Source organism: Impatiens glandulifera, chromosome 9 (assembly GCF_907164915.1).
Source record: "Impatiens glandulifera chromosome 9, dImpGla2.1, whole genome shotgun sequence".
Lineage (NCBI taxonomy): Eukaryota > Viridiplantae > Streptophyta > Magnoliopsida > Ericales > Balsaminaceae > Impatiens > Impatiens glandulifera.
In genome coordinates this window covers 10,870,789-10,896,718 of record NC_061870.1, presented here as the reverse complement: position 1 = coordinate 10,896,718, position 25,930 = coordinate 10,870,789, and the positions used below count along the sequence as shown (strand labels likewise).

Sequence of the window (25,930 nt, the reverse complement as noted above, 5' to 3'; positions counted from 1 at the left end):
CATTTTGTTGTGGAGTCTTGGGCACAGTCTGTTTTTGTCAAATACCATGCTCTTTGTAATAATTATCAAATGAGCCTATGTACTCTCCCCCCATTATATGGTCGCACCCTCATCAGTTTCCTGTCTGTCTCTTTTTCAACTAGCTTGTGAAAGACCTCGAACCTTCCTGCAACTTCATCCTTGGACTTTATAGCATAGGCCCAAACCTTCCTAGATGAATCGTCTATGAAGGTTACAAAATAAGAAGCATCACCTATGGATTTAATCTTCATAGGACCATAGACATCTATATCTACCAACTCAAGAAAATTGTTTTTCAATTCCATCTTCGACTTACTGAAAGAGACTCTGTTCTGTTTACCCTTCAAATAATGCTCACAACTTTCAAGATGAGTATCCTTGAGATTCGGTAACTCATTTCTATTGATTAAAACATTCAACCTTTTTCATTAATATGACCTAGTCTCTTGTGCCACAACTCACAGGATGACTCTATCATGGCAGAATACGCTACATCATAGACAATTTTCAAATTTGTCTTGTATAAGGAACAACATTTCTTACCTCGTGCAACAATCAAGGAACCCTTTCTTAGCTTTCATGCTCCACCACTAAAAACATTACGGTAGCCTCCATCATCAAGTTTACCTACAAAAATCAAATTCATTCTCAAACCATGAACATGTCTTATATCTCTCAATGTCAAAAACAACATATGTTTGTCTCAATTCTAACATCACCAAGACCAACTATCTTGGACACACCACTGTTACCCATGCAAACATCACCATGATCACCAGCTTTGTAGATTGAAAATAACCTTTGTATGGAGTAATATAGAATGAGGCACATGTGTTAACAATCCATGTTGTTTCATTGAAAGACATGCTAAGACAAACATATGTTGGTATTTTCTCCTTGCTAAGTATAATCTCTCCTTTATTAGCATGCATCAGGAGTTTGGAGATTTGTTTTTTTAGTCCAAATAAATTGGCCATTTGATTATACCATATCATCCAAACTCCTTCTTTCTTCTCCTTGATCCATGCATTATTTTCCAAAAGCTTTTGGGCAGCAATTGGATCTTTGCTGATTTCCTGCACTTTTTCGTTAATAACTTCTTCAGCTATTTTGTTCATTTCCTTCTCTGTAGTTTCTTTGACTCCTTTAGAAACAAAGACCTACACTTCTTTGGCTTTGTCTCCTTTAAGAATAAAGTCATGCACTTCTTTAGCCTTATTGTTTTTCCTTTTACCCATATTCAAATAAGACTTCATAACAGGGGATCAAAGTCAGAACAACAATCTTAAAACGACCTTATTCAAACCCTAGACGATTTTTCCCGATGTGTCAAACGTGTCAAACGTACCTATCATGCCGAACGTGTCAGACGTGCCAATGGTCTTTACTCTGACCACATTTCCCGTAACCGACTATCAAATCAACTAAATCATGCGACCGAGCAACTTTGCCGAACATGCCGAACGTTCCGATTGTGCCGACGGTCTTGATTCCGACACGATTCTTGATTGAATATGAGAATGTGTTCGTATTTGGGGAAGATTTTCATTCTGCAAACTTATTATTCAATGCCTTGGAGGGAGAACGATTGATCACATACACTATAGTGCTCATAGCTTCAGTCCAGAAATGCTTAGCTAACATAGGATGGGAGATCATACTCCTCATGTGTTCTAACATTATTTTGTTCATCCTCTATGTCCCTCCATTTTGTTGTGGAGTCTTGGGCACAGTCTGTTTCTGTCAAATACCATGCTCTTTGTAATAATTATCAAATGAGCCTATGTACTCTCCCCCCATTATATGGCCGCACCCTCATCAGTTTCCTGTCTGTCTCTTTTTCAACTAGCTTGTGAAAGACCTCGAACCTTCCTGCAACTTCATCCTTGGACTTTATAGCATAGGCCCAAACCTTCCTAGATGCATCGTCTATGAAGGTTACAAAATAAGAAGCATCACCTATGGATTTAATCTTCATAGGACCATAGACATCTATATGGACCAACTCAAGAAAATTGTTTTTCAATTCCAACTTCGACTTACTGAAAGAGACTCTGTTCTGCTTACCCTTCAAATAATGCTCACAACTTTCAAGATGAGTATCCTTGAGATTCGGTAACTCATTTCTCTTGATTAAAACATTCAACCTTTTTCACTAATATGACCTAGTCTCTTGTGCCACAACTCACAAGATGACTCTATCATGGCAGAATACACTACATCATAGACAATTTTCAAATTTGTCTTGTATAAGGAACAACATTTCTTACCTCGTGCAACAATCAAGGAACCCTTTCTTAGCTTTCTTGCTCCACCACTAAAAACATTACGGTAGCCTCCATCATCAAGTTTACCTACAAAAATCAAATTCATTCTCAAACCATGAACATGTCTTATATCTCTCAATGTCAAAAACAACATATATTTGTCTAAATTCTAACATCACCAAGACCAACTATCTTGGACACACCACTGTTACCCATGCAAACATCACCATGATCACCAGCTTTGTAGATTGAAAATAACCTTTGTATGGAGTAATATATAATGAGGCACATGTGTTAACAATCCATGTTGTTTCATTGAGAGACATGCTAAAACAAACATATGTTGGTATTTTCTCCTTGCTATGTATAATCTCTCCTTTTTTAACATGCATCAAGAGTTTGGTGATTTGTTTTTTTAGTCCAAATAAATTGGCCATTTGATTATACCCTATCATCCAAACTCCTTCTTTCTTCTCCTTGATCCATGCATTATTTTCCAAAAGCTTTTGGGCAGCAATTGGATCTTTGATGATTTCCTGCACTTTTTCGTTAATAACTTCTTCAACTATTTTGTTCATTTCCTTCTCTGTAGTTTCTTTGACTCCTTTAGAAACAAAGACCTACACTTCTTTGGCTTTGTCTCCTTTAAGAATAAAGTCATGCACTTCGTTAGCCTTATTGTTTTTCCTTTTACCCATATTCAAATAAGACTTCATAACAGGGGATCAAAGTTAGAACAACAATCTTAAAACGACCTTATTCAAACCCTAGACGATTTTTCCCGATGTGTCGAACGTGTCAAACGTACCTATCATGCCGAACGTGTCAGACGTGCCAATGATCTTTACTCTGACCACATTTCCCTTAACCGACTATCAAATCAACTAAATCATGCGACCGAGCAACTTTGCCGAACATGCCGAACGTTCCGATTGTGCCGACGGTCTTGATTCCGACACGATTCTTGATTGAATATGAGAATGTGTTCGTATTTGGGGAAGATTTTCATTCTGCAAACTTATTATTCAATGACTTGGAAGGAGAACGATTGATCACATACACTGTAGTGCTCATAGCTTCAGTCCAGAAATGCTTAGTTAACCTAGGATGGGAGATCATACTCCTCATCTGTTCTAACATTATTTTGTTCATCCTCTATGTCCCTCCATTTTGTTGTGGAGTCTTGGGCATAGTCTGTTTCTGTCAAATACCATGCTCTTTGTAATAATTATCAAATGAGCCTATGTACTCTCCCCCATTATATGGCCGCACCCTCATCAGTTTCCTGTCTGTCTCTTTTTCAACTAGCTTGTGAAAGACCTCGAACCTTCCTGCAACTTCATCCTTGGACTTTATAGCATAGGCCCAAACCTTCCTAGATGCATCGTCTATGAAGGTTACAAAATAAGAAGCATCACCTATGGATTTAATCTTCATAGGACCAAAGACATCTATATGGACCAACTCAAGAAAATTGTTTTTCAATTCCATCTTCGACTTACTGAAAGAGACTCTGTTCTGCTTACCCTTCAAATAATGCTCACAACTTTCAAGATGAGTATCCTTGAGATTCGGTAACTCATTTCTCTTGATTAAAACATTCAACCTTTTTCACTAATATGACCTAGTCTCTTGTGCCACAACTCACAGGATGACTCTATCATGGCAGAATACGCTACATCATAGACAATTTTCAAATTTGTCTTGTATAAGGAACAATATTTCTTACCTCGTGCAACAATCAAGGAACCTTTTCTTAGCTTTCATGCTCCACCACTAAAAACATTACGGTAGCCTCCATCATCAAGTTTACCTACAAAAATCAAATTCATTCTCAAACCATGAACATGTCTTATATCTCTCAATGTCAAAAACAACATATGTTTGTCTCAATTCTAACATCACCAAGACCAACTATCTTGGACACACCACTGTTACCCATGCAAACATCACCATGATCACCAGCTTTGTAGATTGAAAATAACCTTTGTATGGAGTAATATAGAATAAGGCACATGTGTTAACAATCCATATTGTTTCATTGAGGGACATGCTAAGACAAACATATGTTGGTATTTTCTCCTTGCTAAGTATAATCTCTCCTTTTTTAGCATGCATCAAGAGTTTGGTGATTTGGTTTTTTAGTCCAAATAAATTGGCCATTTATTTATACCCTATCATCCAAACTCCTTCTTTCTTCTCCTTGATCCATGCATTATTTTCCAAAAGCTTTTGGGCAGCAATTGGGTCTTTGCTGATTTCCTGCACTTTTTCGTTAATAACTTATTTAGCTATTTTGTTCATTTCCTTCTCTATAGTTTCTTTGACTCCTTTAGAAACAAAGACCTACACTTCTTTGGCTTTGATTCCTTTAAGAATAAATTCATGCACTTCTTTAGCCTTATTGTTTTTCCTTTTACCCATATTCTAATAAGACTTCATAACAGGGGATCAAAGTCAGAACAACAATCTTAAAACGACCTTATTCAAACCTTAGACGATTTTTCCCGATGTGTTGAACGTGTCAAACGTACCTATCATACAAAACGTGTCAGACGTGCCAATGATCTTTACTCTGACCACATTTCCCGTAACCGACTATCAAATCAACTAAATCATGCGACCGAGCAACTTTGCCGAACATGCCGAACGTTCCGATTGTGCCGACGGTCTTGATTCCGACACGATTCTTGATTGAATATGAGAATGTGTTCGTATTTCGGGAAGATTTTCATTCTGCAAACTTATTATTCAATGCCTTGGAAGGAGAACGATTGATCACATACACTGTAGTGCTCATAGCTTCAGTCCAGAAATGCTTAGCTAACCTAGGATGAGAGATCATACTCCTCATGTGTTCTAACATTATTTTGTTCATCCTCTATGTCCCTCCATTTTGTTGTGGAGTCTTGGGCACAGTCTGTTTTTGTCAAATACCATGCTCTTTGTAATAATTATCAAATGAGCCTATGTACTCTCCCCCCATTATATGGTCGCACCCTCATCAGTTTCCTGTCTGTCTCTTTTTCAACTAGCTTGTGAAAGACCTCGAACCTTCCTGCAACTTCATCCTTGGACTATATAGCATAGGCCCAAACCTTCCTAGATGAATCGTCTATGAAGGTTACAAAATAAGAAGCATCACCTATGGATTTAATCTTCATAGGACCATAGACATCTATATCGACCAACTAAAGAAAATTGTTTTTCAATTCCATCTTCGACTTACTGAAAGAGACTCTGTTCTGCTTACCCTTCAAATAATGCTCAAAACTTTCAAGATGAGTATCCTTGAGATTCGGTAACTCATTTCATTTGATTAAAACATTCAACCTTTTTCACTAATATGACATAGTCTCTTGTGCCACAACTCACAGGATGACTCTATCATGGCAGAATACGCTACAGCATAGACAATTTTCAAATTTGTCTTGTATAAGGAACAACATTTCTTACCTCGTGCAACAATCAAGGAACCCTTTCTTAGCTTTCATGCTCCACCACTAAAAACATTACGGTAGCCTCCATCATCAAGTTTACCTACAAAAATCAAATTCATTCTCAAACCATGAACATGTCTTATATCTCTCAATGTCAAAGACAACATAAGTTTGTCTCAATTCTAACATCACCAAGACCAACTATCTTGGACACACCACTGTTACCCATGCAAACATCACTATGATCACCAACTTTGTAGATTGAAACTAACCTTTGTATGGAGTAATATAGAATGAGGCATATGTGTCAACAATCCATGTTGTTTCATTGAAAGACATGCTAAGACAAGAGTCTTAACATTTTGAAGCATATATCAGTTCACCATCCGAAACAAAAGCAAATGTATCTGCACTCTGTTCTTTTTTTCTCTAAGTTTCACCATACCCTTTACTTTATCATTTTTAAATTTTCAGCACTCGTTTTTTCAATAACCCATTTTTCTACAGTAATGACAATCACCATCCTTCTTCGGAGCTATAGACGTCCCCCTACTCGAACCACTTCTTTATCATTTGATCTTTTTTATCATTAACCAACATATCAGACTTAGAGGATTTATCCCCTTTTCGATTCTCCTCATCAAGTAAGGAACTGGTGACAAATGTCATGTTGACTTTACAATTTGGTGTTGAGTTGCTGAGAGTGATAATAAGTGTCTCCCAACTTTGTAGGCAAAAAGCCAAGAACTTAAAGTGTTTGTACCTCATCATCAAAGTTTATCTTCATACTACTCAACTGATTCAAAATATTTTGAAATTCATTCAAGTGCTCAACAATTGATTTATTATCAATGTACTTCAAGTTCACTAGCCTTCGTACCAGTGCTACTTTATTCTTTGTTGACCTTCCGACGTAGAGTGCTTCAAGTTTGCTCCACACATCATACGTCGTAGTCAAGTTCTCAACATGGTGCACAACATTTACACCAACCCACGAATGAATAAACCTGCACGATTTTTTATACATCTTTTTCCAATCAACCTCTTTTGTACTCTCAAGTGTAAAACCCTCAGTTTTAATTGCTTCATTCAAATAATCTGAAACTATTATATCACTATTCATCAGTTTCGATTGCCTATAGTTTGTACTATTCAGACTCACCATATTAGTGTTGGGTTTTGTTTGGGCTCCCAACTATGAAAAAGGCCCAATAAGGTTCAAGTTCACTTTTAATTCATTAAGGGTATTATAGTATTTAAAGGGTTATGTTATAACATAATTTCTCTAGTATTTAAAAGAGCGGTAGCCGTCATTCTTAGCAGAAGTCAAAAATTAAAAGAGAGGAAGAAAGAGAAAATCTTGTAGCAGATTTTCGCCTACTGCCGCGCAGGTTCATCAAACTCACGATCGGAGATTCAAACGGAATTTTTCTGGGGCTTAAAGGTTCTTCCTAATTTAATTTTTTATTTGACTTGTTTAGGACCAAAAGGTTGTATTTTTTTGGGTATGCCCTTTTATCTTTCTATGGTATTAAAAGGTTTTTATACCTTGTTTGTATTCCCGACTTTGATTTTAGTGAAGCTTAAACTGGACGTAAAATCTCGTGGTTTTTACTCCTTGATTTGAGGAGGTTTTCTACGTAAAAATTCCATGTGTGCATTGTGTTATTTATTTCCGTTTTTACTTGTGCTTTATTTGCTCCTAAGTTTTTAAATCAAGTAGGGAATAGAATATATATTTTTTCCAACAAGTGGTATCAGAGCTTGGTTAGCTGTTTAGGACTTTATTGAATTATGGAGATAAACACAAGTAGGATGATTTTGCTCAATGGTTCAAATTATCAGATTTGGAAAGGAAAGATGAAGGATTTGTTATTTGTTAAGGCTTTACACTTACCCATTTTTGGTAGTGAGAAACCTGCATCCAAATCTGACGAGGAATGGAATTTTGAGCATCAACAGGTATGTGGTTTTATTCGTCAGTTTGTTGAAGAGAATGTTTACAACCACATCCAACATGAGATAAATGCACAATCTTTATGGAATAAACTTAAAAATTTATATGCTTCAAAGACTGGAAGTAATAAATTATTCTTGGTTCAGAAATTAATTCATTTAAGATATAATGATGGTGATTCTATGGCTAATCATTTAAATGAGTTTCAGGGTGTTCTTGATCAGATGTCAGACATGGGAATTAAGTTTGAAGATGATGTTCAAGGACTTTGGTTATTGACTATTCTACCCGATTCGTGGGAAACGTTTAAGGTTTCTCTTTGTAATTCTGTTGCTAATGGTGCGGTAATTCTACAGATGGCCAAAGGTGGCGTCATGAATGAGGAATTAAGAAGAAAATCTCAAGGGTCTTCAATAAATTCAAATGTGTTGGTTACTGAAAATAGGGGGAGACAGATGAACGGGGGTGGAAAAGACAATGCGAGACATAAGAGTCGAAGTAAGTCTAAATCCAAGTACAAGTCAGTTGAATGTTATCATTGCAGTAAAAGGGGGCACATTAAGAAAGACTACTTTAAGTTGAAATGCGAAATGAGCGGATCTAATCAAAATAAAGATGCTGGTGAAGATCGCGTGTCAATAGCGACTTCAAATGATCTTGTAACTGTCCACGATGAGAATACAATTAACCTTGAATGTAATGAGTCAAGTTGGGTGTTTGACACCGAAGCTTCCTTGCATGTTACGCCAAGGAAAGATTATTTTACGTCTTATACTTCAGGTGATTTTGGAGTATTGAAGATGAGTAATGACGACTTAAGTAAGGTTATTGGTATTGGTGACGTTTGCTTGGATTCTGGTAATAGGTCAAAATTATTACTTAAGGATGTTCGACATGCTCCAGATATTAGGCTGAATTTGATATCAACCGGAAAAATTGATGATGATGGTTTCACGAGTAGTTTTGGTTCTGGAAAATGGAAACTTTATAAAGGTAACTTGATTATGGCTCGAGGAGAGAAATATTCTAATTTATATTTGATGCAAACTTCGATATGCAAGGATAGTGTGAATGTTGTACGGAGTAAAGATGCTTCTAAATTATGGCATAGAAGACTTGGTCACACTAGTGAAAAGGGATTGAATCTGTTGGTTAAGAAAAATGTTATTTCTGGTTTGAGTGAGACCGATTTGGAGAAATGTTCTCATTGTGTTGCTGGAAAACAAACTAGAGTATCGTTCAAGCATAATCTTCCTTCAAGAAAGTCAAAAGTCTTAGAGCTGGTGCATTCAGACATTTGTGGTCCTTTAAAGGTACGAACTATTAGTGGTACTCTTTATTTTGTAACGTTTATTGATGATCATTCCAGGAAGCTTTGGGTATATGTTTTGAAGTCTAAAGACGAGGTTTTAGACAAGTTCAAAGAGTTCCATGCTCTTATTGAAAGAGAGATCGGGAAGAAGATCAAGTGCATTCGTAGTGATAATGGTGGTGAATATTGTGGTCCATTTGATGCATACTGCAGACAACAAGGGATCAGACATCAGAAAACACTTCCAAAGACTCCTCAGTTGAATGGTCTTGCAGAAAGGATGAATAGAACAATTGTTGATATGATCAAATGTTTGCTTTCAGAAGCAAAATTATCTCAAACGTTTTGGGGTGAAACATTACTCACTGTAGTACATGTTATTAATTTGAGTCATATAGTTGCTTTGGACGGTGAAGTTCCAAAAAAGGTATGGACTCGTAAAAATATTTCGTATGATCATTTACGAGTATTTGGATGCAGGTGCTCTATTCATATTCCAAAAGATGAAAGATCAAAGTTGGGTGTGAAGAGTCGAGAATACATTTTCTTGGGTTATGGTCAAAACGAATTTGGTTACAGATTATACAATCCAGTTGCAAAGAAGCTTGTCAGAAGTTGTGATGTCATCTTTTATGAAGATGAGATTATTGAAAATATTGATAAAGCTAAAAATAGTGAGTTGAAGGGAAAAAGTGGTTGGATAGATTCAGATTAAGTTCAATTATCTGAATCACCTAATTCAACAAAAAATCAGTTGCAACAGGATGATTCTCAAGATGAACATGACGTTCAAGTGAAGAATATTAGTAACGAGCAAGAGGAATTATCTACAATTCCATCTAGAAGATCAACAAGAGATAGAAAACCTTCTATGAAATATTCTATTAATGAATATATTTTAGTGACCGATGGGGAGAGCCAGAGTCATATGAAGAAGCTATGGATAGTGAATCCAAGCATAAATGGATTGATTATATGAAAGATGAGATGCAATCTCTACATGATAATCATACTTTTGAGTTGGTAGAATTACCAAAAGGAAAGAAAGATTTGAAGAACAGGTGGGTATACAGACTGAAGCAAGATGATCATACTTCAGCTCCACGATACAAAGCTCGTTTGGTTGTCAAAGGGTTTAGTCAAAGAAAGGGAATTGACTTTGCAGACATTTTCTCTCCTGTTGTTAAGATGACTTCAATCAGATTTATATTAAGTTTGGCAGCTAGTCTTGATTTGGAAGTTGAACAGATGGACGTGAAGACGGCCTTTCTTCACGGTGATTTAGAGGAAGAGATTTATATGGATCAACCTGATGGTGTTGAGGTCAAAGGTAAAAAGAATTGTGTTTGCAAGTTGAATAAGAATTTGTATGGATTGAAGCAAGCTCCACGACAATGGTACAAGAAGTTCGAGTTATTTATGAAGCAACAGAGATATAAAAAGACTACTTCGGACCATTGTGTATTTGTGCAAAAAAATTCTCCTAATGATTTTGTTATTCTGTTACTTTATGTTGATGATATGCTTATTGTTGGTCAAAGTGCTATGAGAATTGATAGGTTGAAACAAGACCTAGGGAAATCCTTTGCACTGAAGGATCTTGGACAAGCAAAGCAGATTCTTGGAATTAGAATCAGTCGTGACAGAAAGATGAAAAAGTTATGGTTGTCTCAAGAAAAATATATTGAGAAAGTGTTACAAAGATTCAATATGGAGAATGCTAAAAGTGTCGGCACACCTTTAGCGACTCATTTTAAATTGAGCTCTGAATATAGTCCTTCAAATGATGATGAGAAGGAATATATGAAGAATGTTCCCTATAGTTCAGCTGTTGGTAGTCTTATGTATGCTATGGTTAGCACGAGACAAGATTTAGCTTATGTTGTTGGTACTGTCAGCAGGTTTCTTTCAAATTCGAGAAAAGAACATTGGGAAGCGGTGAAGTGGATATTGAGATATCTTAGAGGCACATCAAGTATGAAACTTTGCCTTGGAAATGAAAATCCGAATTTAGCTGGTTATAACGACTCCGATATGGCAAGTGATGCTGATTCAAGAAAATCCACTTCAAGCTATTTCTTGGCAATCGAGACTACAAAAGTATGTTCCGTTGTCAACTGCGGAGGCTGAGCTTATTGCAGCAACGGAAGCTTGTAAGGAGCTGATTTGGGTTAAGAAGTTATTATTTGAACTTGATATTGTGCAAGAAAGGTATGTGCTTCTCTATGATAGTCAAAGCGCTATTTATCTAGCGAAAAGTTTAACATTTCATTCTAGATCTAAACATATTGATGTGAGGTATCATTGGATACGAGATGCGTTAGATGAAAAGTTGTTGATTTTAGAAAAGGTGCATACAAACGATAATGACACCGATATGATGACTAAGGCACTACCACTAAGCAAGTTCAAGTTTTGTTGTTCAACCGTCGGGTTGACAACATCTTTCCCATAGTTGTGAGGGGGGAGATTGTTGGATTTTGTTTGGGCTCCCAACTATGAAAAAGGCCCAATATGGTTCAAGTTCACTTTTAATTCATTAAGGGTATTATAGTATTTAAAAGGTTATGTTATAACCTAATTTCTCTAGTATTTAAAAGAGCGGCGTCATTAAGAAGCAGAAGTCAAAAATTAAAAGAGATGAAGAAAGAGAAAATCTTGTAGCAGATTTTCGCCTACAGCCGCACAGGTTCATCAAACTCACGATCGGAGATTCAAACGGAGTTTTTCTGGGGATTAAAGGTTCTTCCTAATTTAAGTTTTTATTTGACTTGTTTAGGACCAAAAAGTTGTATCTTTTTGGGTATGCCCTTTTATCTTTCTGCGGTATTAAAAGGTTGTTATACCTTGTTTGTATTCCCGACTTTGATTTTAGTGAAGCTTGAACTGGACGTAAAGTTCCGTGGTTTTTACTCCTTGATTTGAGGAGGTTTTCCACGTAAAAATTCCGTGTGTGCATTGTGTTATTTATTTCCGCTTTTACTTATACTTTATTTGCTCCTAAATTTTTAAATTAAGTAGGGAATAGAACATACATTTTTCCCAACAATTAGGTCGAGATTTCCCCATTATTATAGTTTTAACAACTGACAAAACCCCCCAATAAAGAATCCAATTGATATCCTCTTTGAATTTCGTCAGGTAACTAGAAGAACACTTTACTCCAATATTAAAATAGGTAACCAATCAATACTCCTCTGCTCTAATACAACTGTTGGGTTTTGCAACAGAAAAATCACAGATCTTCTTAGAAATCAAACCATGCTCTCAAATGAAAAAAAATGATTACACTAGGAATGATTGGAATACTCCACAATAAAAAGCTCTCTAACATCTCTCTCTAGATCTAACCAAAGAACAAGAGAACCAGAAAACCCTAAATCTGTTCACTCTCTCTCAACCTTATTATGTTAAGAGAAAATATCCGAAAATGTAATTATACCTTAACACATTTTCATAACGAAAAAATTCTAACCCGTTTTTATAACAAAAAATCTTAACCCGTTTTCATAATAGAAACCCTGACCCGTTTACTTATCCGGAAGATAAAACCCGACTGCAATGAAAAAGAACACTTCAACACGAACCACCTAGAAAAATCGAGGTAAATGGGACATATGTCGGAGGGTTGATGGTAATACAAAGTTGAGATTGAATGCCTTCAAGGAGCTAGCTTATGCTCTTGGTTGAGTAAAATCGAAAGAGTGAAGGAAGTTGAGGATGACAAAACTATGTTGAGAGATTATGTATTGTGAGATATAACTCTTCCCACAAAGATTTGTTTGAGATTTTTGAAGCGGTGTCAATTGAAAGACAATTAGTGAGTTTCATTGTATTGATGAAAAGATAATGTAAAATTATCAAAGCAAACAAGCTAAATAATGTGAAAGAAAGGACTACATGGAGGTGTTACATTTATTTATTGTTAATATTAAATAGTGTTAAATTTAACATAAAAAATAGAAAAGACCAAATGTGACAACACCATCATTGATGAGTAAAGTTATAGTCAAGTGGAATTAAGTACTCTTCTTATCCTTATCTCGTGCATTGACAATTTGGTATGATCTTGTTGAGTAAAGCTAATGAAGTGAGTTGGAATCATCAAATCTTATAGGTTCCTTTGAAGGAAAGATAATTTGACATTATTATTTTTTAATTATTTATTATTTCATGACAATTTTTGTGTTGATTTGTACTTAAATGGATAATTATCTAATAATGTCAGTGGAATATGTGAAAGTTCGAGTCTCATATGGTCAAAATGTTAAAGTTCGATCCTTAAATGAGATTTAAGCGTCATTTTTCTAGTTATCTTATTAATTCACGACAATTTTTGTCGTAATTTATAATTATTTTTTCAAACTTATGCGACAATTATGTTTATAGTTATTGATTTTGATAGGGTGTAATTTTTTTATTAATTCATATTTTTGTGAATAACATATGATTTTTGTGAAAAAAAAGTCAAATTAATATTAAGACCAGAAAGAAAAAAAAATCCACTTAATACCGTTATTATGAAATGAGCCTAAATAAACGTCAAACTTCATTCTCTTTGTTTAATAAACATTAGAACTTTATAAATTTATTAAAGTTTATTGAAAAGTAGCATAAGAAAATCATTAATTAACTAAATTTTCATTCTTAATTGTGCATTAGTTGATCTATTTGCATATTTATATTTGTCCACTACCATTTAATTTTATTATCTCAAAACTTTACATGCAATTAGTTGACTAAACAATCTATTGAATAAAAGAAAGGCAAAATAATCATTAACAAACATTCTCTAAGATACTACAAACTTTGTGCCTTTGTTCATCTGTGAGCTCCTTGGGAAAATCCACCACGAAATGGATCACAAGGTTTCCCCTTCTTCCGAGCTCCTTCGATTTCGGCATCCCTTGCCCGACAATGACCTTCTCCAAACCGGTCTCTATCATCTCGTCGTCGAACATCAATTTCATCTCCTCTCCTCCTAATAATGCAATCGTGATCATGCATCCAGTGAGGGCATCCACTAGTGGTATTTTGAATTCCATCAACAAATCATCACCTCCTCGTCTAACATACATTGGGTGCTTCTTCTCCATTATGACTAGAATTATGTCGGCTTGACATGTCCCTAATTTTTCGTTTCCGATCCCTGGAAACGTTAATTTCGTTCCTTTTTTCCATCCTGGTTGCACTTTTATGGTAAGTTGTTCCTCCTCATGTGTCAAGAACCTGAAATAAAATAGTAGTGTTAAATCGTATTTTAAAAATAACTGTAAAATTATTTGATAATTTTTAATCAGGAAATACTTTTAACTGTATAATACCTAACCTAAACTAAAATTTAAAACACAAAAAATCTCAAATAACCCAATGAAAATATATTATTTACCATAATTAGATTTTATCCTTATTAGTCTTTTGTATCCCTATTAAAGATTGATGGATGTATTTCAATGAATCATTCCACCCATCCCTTTTCTGTTAGGTTTTATTCTCATGGTTAGAAAGTCCGGTGTGGATTTTATTTAAATCCATATTATATAATGTGAAGAAATATTATTTTCTTCTAGGGTTTGAGTGAGTTTTACATATCAACAAGAGAATGCAGAGAAGAAACAAATTTATGGTTAGAAGTAACCGTTAGAATTTTTTTTTTGTTGATAGCTTGTTGGTTATTTCTAAGACTACGTTCTGAATAGTGAAAATCTATATTCTAAAGCTTTTAAGTCAGTCCGACAAAACCAGAATTACAGAATTAGTTGTCTTTGTTGTTATTTTTCAAAATTATTGTGTGATCTTGATGTAATTGATTAGACTCTAGTTTGGTTATATATAAAGTAAATACTTCCTTATAATTGTTTTTTATGATAGTGAATTGTTAAATAGTTTATATAGATCCCGTGGTTTTACTCTTTTTTTTAAGGTTTTCCAAGCTAAAATGTGTCCTTTTAATTTCTTAAGTTTGTTTATCTCTTGTACTAAATTAATTAGGAAATTGTTATGTTTTAAAAAATGTAAAAAATATTTTCATTCTTAAGCAATAGTGCATGACATACATTGGTTCTTGGTGGGGGAGTTTCTACTTTTCTTTTTCTCAAACATCACATCAAATATACTTTTAACTAATTTTTCATCATTATTTTAGTATTTTATGATTTTAATTTTTACTATATAAATTAAACATATCTTACGAAATTTATAATAATTTGGCTAGGCTTGTTATATCACTTTACAAATACACTTTTAGTTCAGTTGTCATTATTCCTACTTTAGTAGCTATAAATTTTATACTTTTACCCAAATGAGAAGCTACATATCTAACTAAAACAATTCCAAAAAAATCAATCTAATCGGAAATGAGATGAAAATAGCTTAGTTCTCATCATCCATCTTCTCATATAATCTCTATACTCTTATCTTCTATTCTTCTTATTGAAATTATAATATTACAAGGTCCTTTCAAGTCATTTGGAAATTCTTTTCCAATCAAATAGAGATAATTTTATGTTTGTATTCATATCATCACTAAAGTTTCTCTAATGTGATTTTCTCTCAAAGAAAAAATATTGACAGCTTGGTCTTTCTTAGAGTTCACACATATACTAATATATTGTAGTTGTGAAATTTATGGACCCGTTGTTAATCCGTATACACAATTATATGAACCGTTAGTACTATATATTTAAACCTTTTTACACCTCTTGTGATTGCTTAGCACATGAATTTCAACATTAAACTAACAACTTTCAATTCAATCTCTTTCTCAACTATGTCAAGTAAGTTATGTTCCCTCTTCAATATTCTAGCTACTTTCACTTCTTGTTCATTAGTTTAGAGGCTTTTTCGTTTAGAGATGTAGAGTAAATATATGCAGCATTATTCTAAACCTTAAACAATGACATGCTTAATAAGTAAAAGGGAGAGAAAGAACAAACCCGATATCGTTAATGGCATCTCTGGATACCGAGATCTTCTTGACGCATCCAAAGCACAATTCCTCGAGAGAGCACTCTAGGGTTTTCTCCATAGCCAATGGTTTTAGCAAACCATTAGAGCTCGAAAACATAATGGGCACGGTACCTTGCCTACTCGTCATACTTCTCGACATAATCTTCTCCTTTACCGGAGGACCTCCTTCATCAATGGAATGCAAATCCGTTAAAGACCCTTTTTGGCTATAATATTTTCTAGACATAGATTTTCCCATGAACCGATGGCTAGATGTTTGACTCAAACTCCGGGGAAGGGAATTTCCCATGGGAAATTTGTCGGACGATGAAACTTCCTTATTTGGTAAATCGAATTCGCTGGCGTTTGTGGTTTCTTCCATGTTTTTGTGGCTCACGGCGGCGGTTAAAGGGTTCCGATGATTCCCACTCTTGTTTCTAGAGAGAGAAGATCCATCATCAAGGCTTGAACTTCTCTTAAGAGGAGATAACTTTGATTGTGGGATATTTTCCATTCTTTTGAAAAAGCTTGGCGAAAGAGAAGATTCATCTTTGTTGATGATCTCGGGGAGATTATATTCTTCGTTATGGTTAGATCCCTAAGAGAAATGAATAATTCAAGAAAGTCAATAACGAAAAAACAAAACAAACCCTAATATACTAATAAGAAGATCTAGCTAGAAGATCCAGATGTTTAATTTACCTTGCGTGATTGATGATCATGAGCAGAACGATGTGATTTTCCATGTGAATCATTTTTGTCACGAGAGTGCTTTTTTGAAACAATGGTTTTATAAGCTTTGCAGAAACCTCCAATGGCGAACATTTTGCGGAGGCGCTGGAGCGGTGATTTACGGCGGCGATCTGCCAGCTTGGAATATCGGGGAGAGAGAGAGAGAGAAAGAAGAAAAGTTTTTTTTTTTTTGATGATTGCCAAATATAGGGAAGTTACGAATTCTAAGGCTTTTATTAGGCAAAATCAAGTTTTTAAAGAAGACGATTAGTTTCTTACCGTTCGTCGTTTATGGGTTTTTAAATTAAGGTCAATTAATTTTAAGGAAAGAATATCAATTAACCTCCTTATTTTCTAAGTGATGATCATTTAAGTCCTCTACTTTGAACACAATCATATCTATATGGTAAATGAATGAATGAGGGACAATTACCTTTAGATACCCTCCGTTGTTTCTACCTGAATTATCTTAATTTGACGGCTGGGAAGGGAATGATACATGAACCCATACTCCGTTGAGAAGAAGTACTATTATTAAACATAATTCAATTTATAATATATGTAATTTATTTATTTATTATTTATTTATTATTTAAAATTTTAATTTATATATATATATATATATATATATATATATATATATATATATATATATATATATATATATATATATATATATATATATAACCTTGTATATTATATGACTAATGATAAAACGGAGAGAATTATGTAAAATTATACATGTCAACATATAAATTGAATTTGAACCCATTTAATAATTTTTATTTCTTCAATTTTTTATTATTAAGAACATATTCAATAAATTTTCATTTTAATTTTTATTATTATAAAAAAAATTAAATTATTATGCATGACACTATAATAAGCATTTAAATTATTTCTCTATCTCAATAATTTATTTTCTCATATTTATTAAAAATTAAAAACTAATTTCTAATAATAAAAATGAATCAAATTAAAATAAATAATAGTTAATTGTAATATATTCAACTAAAAACATTTACTCGGGTTAATTTAGTATATTAGGCTAATAAATTACCATATCTAATTGAGTAGATTAAAGAGTACATACACATACAAAAACATACATTCAAATATTATTCAAAACTATGTTACTCTTACAAAAACTTATTCTTAATCATCAAACAATAGTACAAGTCTTTTATAATCATCACATTGACACCCCCAAAACTTCATATCTACTAAAAAATTAGAAATAATATATAATTTAGAATAAAAATAATATAATTTAATACTAAAAATAATTGTCTAAAATATAATAAATTAATTTTTTCTTCTAGGCTTTGTAATCGATCTTTTCACAATTTGTTCAATAACTAATTATTTTCTATTCGTTGATGGATGACATCGCGCTCGTACTTTTAGTGGAGGGTGTATTATTTTTTATTCAATATTGTCACTGCTTTAAGCATAGTAATTGGTATCAAATCATAATTATTTTCAGCACTTGAATGCTCAAAATCAATTACAATTAATCTTTCGTTCGCATCTTTCACAATATCCATCAAAACAGAACAAAGTCAATTTTTTTCTAAGATGTTGAATCTCATATATCAATGGAGTGTGAATTGTGCGTCAATAACTAATTTCATTACAACTATGATCATCATATAAATTAGTGATACTTTGGTACCCATGCTTTATATTTTTGCCTTATTTCTCCATAATATAATTCATAAGGACCTCAAGCACCTCATTTATTATTAACACAGAGATCACATGTCTACATAAAATTTCTTGAAACTCAAATAATCGAAATAAACACTTAACTTGAAAATCTAATCCAGTGTAATGTACCATAAAACAAACTTTTCGTAGGGGTTCTCATTTCGTCCCCAATATAGTCTCTACTACTTCAAATATCAAAGTTGTTTCTTATTCTTTAACTATTGAGACATTGCAAAACATTAATCCTCTTAATTCATATTTGAACAATTTTAATATCGTGTTAGTGTACACACTTTGAAAATATCACTCAATAGGATAACTAGATATTACATTTATGACTGAATTAAAAGAAATGAAAGTAATTTTTTTTTTCATTTTAAATCTTATTCTTCAAAGCATAATCATATGTTCAACAAATTATTTGAATGATGTTTTAGAATGTATATAGTCATCAAAAAATGCATTCATACTTACTTCTCTAATATATGGACATAACTGTCCAAAATTTATCTTTGACACATCTATTTATTACGTTTTTCATGCAAAGATGTCAACCAAATATTATTGTTCAAGTTTATAAACTCCTTAATTATTTTCTGCCAATTCTCATTACATTCATCAACTATAAGGGATCGAGTTATACACAAATGTTTTTTTCTTCATTTTATACCATAAATAACTACCTAATTTAGTTGGAATTCTTTTCATTATATGTCAAAGACATAAACGATGTTGAGAATTTGAAAATACCTCTATAGTGCGTGAATATAGTCTTTGAGCATGTCCAAGCATACACATCAACCATCATTTGAATAACCATATTAAAAAAGAAACAATCAGATGAGTAAACTAATTAATAAATATTATATTTATTTTTTTATATTATTAATATATTTATAATTTAATATATATATATATATATATTTTTAAATACACATTTATATACTTTATTCATATATTTTATTAAGTCTTCCAATTATTACTCATCTGAAAAATAGATAAATAAATAAATTAACTATTAACTTAATATATATATATATATATATATAATTAATAGAGAAGTGAAATAATTAATTGAAAATAATAATAATAGTTTTATGTTTAATTTTTTATTTTCTTATATATTTTATCAAATATAATATATATTTTATTGTTTGTATTCATTCTTAATGTTATTATTCTGAAAAATATAATATATATTTTTAAATATATATATTTTATTTAATTTATTTATTCTCCTTATTATTACTTCAAAAATTTATAAATAAATAAATAAATTAACGAACAAAAATATATAAATATTATTTACAAATTAATGATAAAGATAGAAAAATTATTAATTTAGAGAAGAGTGAAAAATTCTATTCAACTATAAAAAAGAAAAAGAAATTATTAATAAATATTTTAAATTATACTTACCCTTTCACTCATTCTTTGATATTCTTTGGTTATAAATATTTCGGTTCTCTATATTACTCGTACATATAAACTTTTAAAAATATATATATATATATATATATATATATATATATTAGAAGGAACGGTATAAACCGAGATTTTTTCAAACTGTAAAAAGCAAAAATAATATTAAATTTTTTTTAACCATTGCTACTATGGTAATAAACTTAATTTCTAATTATGAAAATAATAATAATAATTAATTTAGAAGAGTAGCGCACACCATTCGAAATTTAATAATAATTAATTTACTCGAAGAGATGAAAATAAAAAATATACCTGAATGATTGAAAACTAAATTAATGTGATTTGAATAATAATGTAGTATTAATTATGGCACAGTATATTTTAATTAAAAACAATGTTTTGCCTAATATATTTTATTTTTCTTGATTTTGATCACTTTGACAAAATTGAATCTAGATGTGTGAAAAACTGATGACAATTATGCTAATACACAATTTAACATTTACAAAAGAATAATCTACCAACTAGGTTATTATTTGGCAACATAAGTGAAAGTAGAAGGACTTCTTTTTTGTTTATATAAATTGTGGTTAGATAATGCGTTTATGCTGATATGGGCCCCTTACTATATATTAATCTATTCACTTATTATATTTTGCCATCACATGTTGTTGATGTTTGACCTAAATTTTCAATGAGATACATGTTATGACAGATAATATAGATTTAAGTCTACATAAATTAAAGGATGTGAGTGGGTGGATATTTTTGTGTAAACCTATATAGTTGAAAAGTCCATAATTTTTTATGTATTAATTTAATATTTGTTATAAAATTGTGATTGATTGATTGATTTTATATTTTATATTTTCTTAATTTTTTTTATATATTTAGTTTTACATTTATTCAATTAATATATCTATAAATTCATTTATCACTCACAATTTATCAACTTTTTTTTTTATAATTTTCAACCAACTAATTATTAAAAAATATTCATACAAGGACTCATCTCATTAAATTAATTATATTATCTTATATTTTTCTAAAATTCTTTTTTATCTCCACTTATCAATCATTTCCACCTAAAATTCAAATATCTCTTTCCTTAGTCATGTTAGTCACTAAAAACCAATTTAAAAATTAAAGTTATCTTGAGTTTGAATTTTCTTTTGAGTTGATTTTATAGAAAATAATATATACTATATCTTTTGGTATTGTCATAGATAAAATCTCATTTGATTAGTAATAGATAAAACATATGGATAAAATAAATTAAAACAAAAAAATAAAAAATTAGGAGGTATATTACTCTCCTACCATACTAATAAAAAAAAAATCTAAACACATGTTTTTCAAACACCCATCACCATGCCTAAAATTCAATTTTTTTTGGCTCTTTTATTATTTGATATATTTATTTGAGCATTGCGTAATTGCTATGCTGAATTATCAAACAACGAAAAATTATGTCAATCACTATCATAAAAACTCAAGCAATGTTCATTTACAACATTTCATTACCCACTATATTAAATAAATGATACTTAACAAATTTTTTACTACTTTGCAAGAATTTCGACATCGAATTATAGCAATGATCCATAAAACCATTATTTTGGCATCACAACTGTAAAAACTTAAGCGTCGTCAATTTGTGACATTTCATTACCTATTTTTTGGAATTTATGGGTCACTATTATAATAAATAATTGTGCAAATGTCATCTTTTAAATAAACCAAAATAATTTGATCTAATATGAAATCAAGTTTATAGGCTTATGAGTGTTTGTTATAAATATAAAGTGAGGATACTTAAGTAAATATCTAATTTTATGAAAGGGCTAAATTAAAAATGTTCAAACTAAAATAACTAACATTATAGTTATTTTGTAACGGTATGGTCCAGTTTAATGAGGTACATTTGATGTATAGTCAATTTCCTCTTTGCGTCCCCCCATCAACCTAGAAAGAAGTATTCATCAATTGGAATATCCTTGCGTCCCCATATAACTAATCATAGTTTTAATTTCTTAAACAGATCGGATGTAGATATATGCAGATTTATAATTATGTGAGAAATTATATCTTAAAAGCATTTTATTCCAAATACATATATATTTATATATTTTGATTTGTGATAATTTCAAATAAATTTAATGTAAAATATACAAATTTATGATAACAGTTATCATGAAAACTAATAAATTTTAGGATGGAAGAATTATATGAAATTGATATAATATATATTATAAATTTAAGAGAGAATTGAGGAGTATATGTTTATTTTAGGTAATTATAAATTAAGAAAAATATTTTATTGTATTTTTTATATTTTATTTTATATGAAGATTAAAAGAATAATCAAATTTATTAATTTTTTTTTTGAATTTGGTTGAATGAAGATTTATTATCTCTATATATATAATGATGCTTAATTTTTAAAGTATCCGGATTGCCGGGTCGAGAGCTGTGGTTAATTTGGATACTTGAGTCGGATGGTGGGTTGACCCGTTTTTTAATTTAAAACAGTTAAAAATAAAATTAAAAATGCTAGAGGTATGTTTCGAATTTGCAACCTAACAAAACAAGTACAACTCTTTAATCAACTAGACTACAAAGACTTTATATTTTAAATTCAACACCAAATTTGATAAACGCGGGACGTTTTAATATTAATATAAGTTCAACTTTTTAACTAACTAATCTATATATATATATAATGATGCTTAATTTTTAAAGTGTCTGGATTGCCGGGTCGAGAGCTGTGGTTAATTTGAATACTTGAGTCGGATTATGGGTTGACCCGTTTTTTTAATTTAAAACGGTTAAAAATAAAATTAAAAATGCTAGAGGTATGTTTCGAATTTGCAACCTAACAAAACAAGTACAACTCTTTAACCAACTAGGCTACAAAGACTTTATATTTTAAAATCAACACCAAATTTGATAAACACGGGACGTTTTCATATTAATATAAGTTCAACTTTTTAACTAACTAATCTATATATATATATAATGATGCTTAATTTTTAAAGTGTTCGGATTGTCGGGTCGAGAGCTGTGGTTAATTTGGATACTTGGGTCGGATTGTGGGTTGACCCGTTTTTAAATTTAAAATGGTTAAAAATAAAATTAAAAATGCTAGAGATATGTTTCGAACTTGAACCTAACAAAACAAGTACAACTCTTTAACCAACTAGGCTACAAAGACTTTATATTTTGAATTCAATACCAAATTTGATAAACGCGGGATGTTTTAATATTAATATAAGTTCAACTTTTTAACTAACTAATCTATATATATATAATGATGCTTAATTTTTAAAGTGTCTGGATTGCCGGGTCGAGAGTTGTGGTTAATTTGGATACTTGGGTCGAATTGTGGGTTGACCCGTTTTAAAATTTAAAACGGTTAAAAATAAAATTGAAAATGCTAGAGGTATGTTTCGAACTTGCAACCTAACAAAAACAAATACAACTCTTTAACCAACTAAGCTACAAAGACTTTATATTTTAATATCAACACCAAATTTGATAAACGCGGGACGTTTTAATATTAATATAAGTTCAAATTTTTAACTAACTAATCTATATATATATAATGATGCTTAATTTTTAAAGTGTTCGGATTGCCGGGTCGAGAGCTGTGGTTAATTTGGATACTTTGGTCGGATTGTGGGTTGACCCGTTTTTAAATTTAAAACGGTTAAAAATAAAATTAAAAATACTAGAGATATGTTTCGAACTTGCAACCTAACAAAACAAGTACAACTCTTTAACCAACTAGGCTACAAAGACTTTATATTTTAAATTCAACACCAAATTTGATAAACGCGGGACGTTTTAATATTAATATAAGTTCAACTTTTTAACTAACTAATCTATATATATATATAATGATGCTTAATTTTTAAAGTGTTTGGATTGCCGGGTCGAGAGCTGTGGTTAATTTGGATACTTGGGTCGGATTGTGGGTTGACCCGTTTTAAAATTTAAAACGGTTAAAAATAAAATTAAAAATGCTAGAGGTATGTTTCTTACTTGCAACCTAACAAAACAAGTACAACTCTTTAACCAACTAGGCTACAAAGACTTTATATTTTAAATTCAACACCAAATTTGATAAACGCGAGACGTTTTAATATTAATATAAGTTCAACTTTTTAACTAACTAATATATAATGATGTTGAGTAAATATATACTTGGGTCGGATTGTGGGTTGACCCACCCATAAACTTAAAACGGTTAAAAATAAAATAAAAAATGTTATCCGTAATTTTTTTCACGATTTTTTATATTATTACTCGTGCAAATGCACGGGCTAAATACTAGTTTATTTAATAAGGGAGTCCATTTATTTTGTTCAATTAATTATGATACTATTTTTATAATAAAATTAAATAAACATGTCATTTATCAAACAAAATTACTTGTTTATTCAGTAAATGACATTTAAATTTAAAATTAATGATATTATAGTTCATTAATTGAATTGATACAAATAATTATCCTTTACTCAAATTAATTCGATAAAATTTTGAATGTTAGTATTGTGTAATTCATGTGATTATATTATTTGATTCAAAGATTGATAATTAATTGATCGAATTATATAAATACTTAGTGATGGTAAACATGTAATAATTATAAAGTCTTATTTATGTGAATAATTAATCTATCCAAAGACAAATTTAATTATTTGACATGTCTTATTATTAATGTTTGATCATTACAACATAATACTATAATGCCCAAAGACTTGATATTAATGTTGTTAAGAATTTTGAGATGGGATAAATCATAATTTGAATTTAATTATTACTTAAATTATTAACATCAACATGTTATTATTATAATTTATTACTTTTTTAGTATAGTTGTTGCTACTATATCTACTAATGTTAATTCAGTTTCGATTCTTAATGAAAACAATTTTAAAGATTATATAAGAAGTGAGAATGTTACATGGCTATAAGGAATTGTATTTTCCTTAATTTTCTTACCTTATTGTTTTGGGATTTTCGTGTTTCTCTGGTCAACCTTCTTCTGAATTGGAGATTGCACAGTTTCACCCGATTCAGCTGCCTCTACTTTATATTTCCCATTTCCTTCACTCATTTCCCCGGTCTTACTTTCTCCCACGCTTTCCCTTTCCACTACCTCTTCAATATTGATTCTTGCTTCCAGGTCAAGTTTCTTTGTTACCTCTTCATTTTCAGCATTTGATTTTGAATCTCTTACCACTCTATCTTCCTCCCAATGTTCTTTAAAATCCTGTTCTAAATTTCCTTTCTTATCTTGATCCTTCTACTTACTCAATACTGATTCTTTAGTAATCTCTTTATGCCTTTCATTCTCAGCCTTTTCCTTTTCCAACATTTCCTATTCTTCTTTCTGTTTCTTTTCTGTCTCTTGCTCGATATTCTTCTTCCTTTCTTCTTCAATCATTTTCTGGCACTTGTAATAGACATGTTCTAATGTTTTACAGTTAAAGCATCAAGTCAGCCTCCACTCATATGAGATTCTCATAATTGCGGGTTTGCCTTTATTGTCTGTTATTGTCATCTAGTATGGAAGACTTGATCACGGATGTATCTCAATGCACATCCTAGCTTAAATCATATGCTCACCTTTTTCTGTAGTTGGGTACATATAGAGTGGACTCCTCAATAGGCTCACAAAGTGACTTAATGCTTCAGGGTTATACATGCGAGGAGGGATGTTGTGCAATCGGAACCAAATTTGTGCAGTTTCTTTGGGCTTGCTGAAGAGGTTCATACCTTCTGCCCATTTTCAAGTTTCATGCAATTATTCCTAACAAATGTGTCCGTTGATCATAATACTTTCGAGATTTGATCCTTCTTTGAATTTGAGAAAGTACAAGTCATGAATGTTTGATGTTACCTTTTCTAGACCATTTTTCCCCCATTGTTCCATTAGAGTTTTTTGGTCACTAAAAATGACACATTGTTTCTTCTGATGAAATTTCCCACTATGACATTCTTCCATGACTTTACACAGTTTCCTCAACTTCTTGGGTAGTTTGAATTCAAATGGGGAACCAGTAATTTCAACATTTGGCTTAAATGTTCCAAGGAAAATCTTTTCCCTTTC

The 25,930-nt window shown here is 31.5% G+C and overlaps 1 protein-coding gene across 1 annotated transcript; it reads right to left on the bottom strand.

Moving 5' to 3' along the window:
* Positions 1-13,681: 13,681 nt before the first annotated feature.
* On the bottom strand, positions 13,682-16,522 carry LOC124916725 (dnaJ homolog subfamily B member 4-like). The gene is made up of 2 exons (XM_047457478.1): positions 15,933-16,522; positions 13,682-14,226 (listed from the first exon to the last, which is right to left on the bottom strand). The coding sequence occupies exons 1-2, from the start codon at positions 16,457-16,459 to the stop codon at positions 13,776-13,778; spliced, it is 978 nt and encodes a 325-aa protein (XP_047313434.1). The 5' UTR covers positions 16,460-16,522; the 3' UTR covers positions 13,682-13,775.
* Between the last annotated feature and the right edge of the window lie 9,408 nt (positions 16,523-25,930).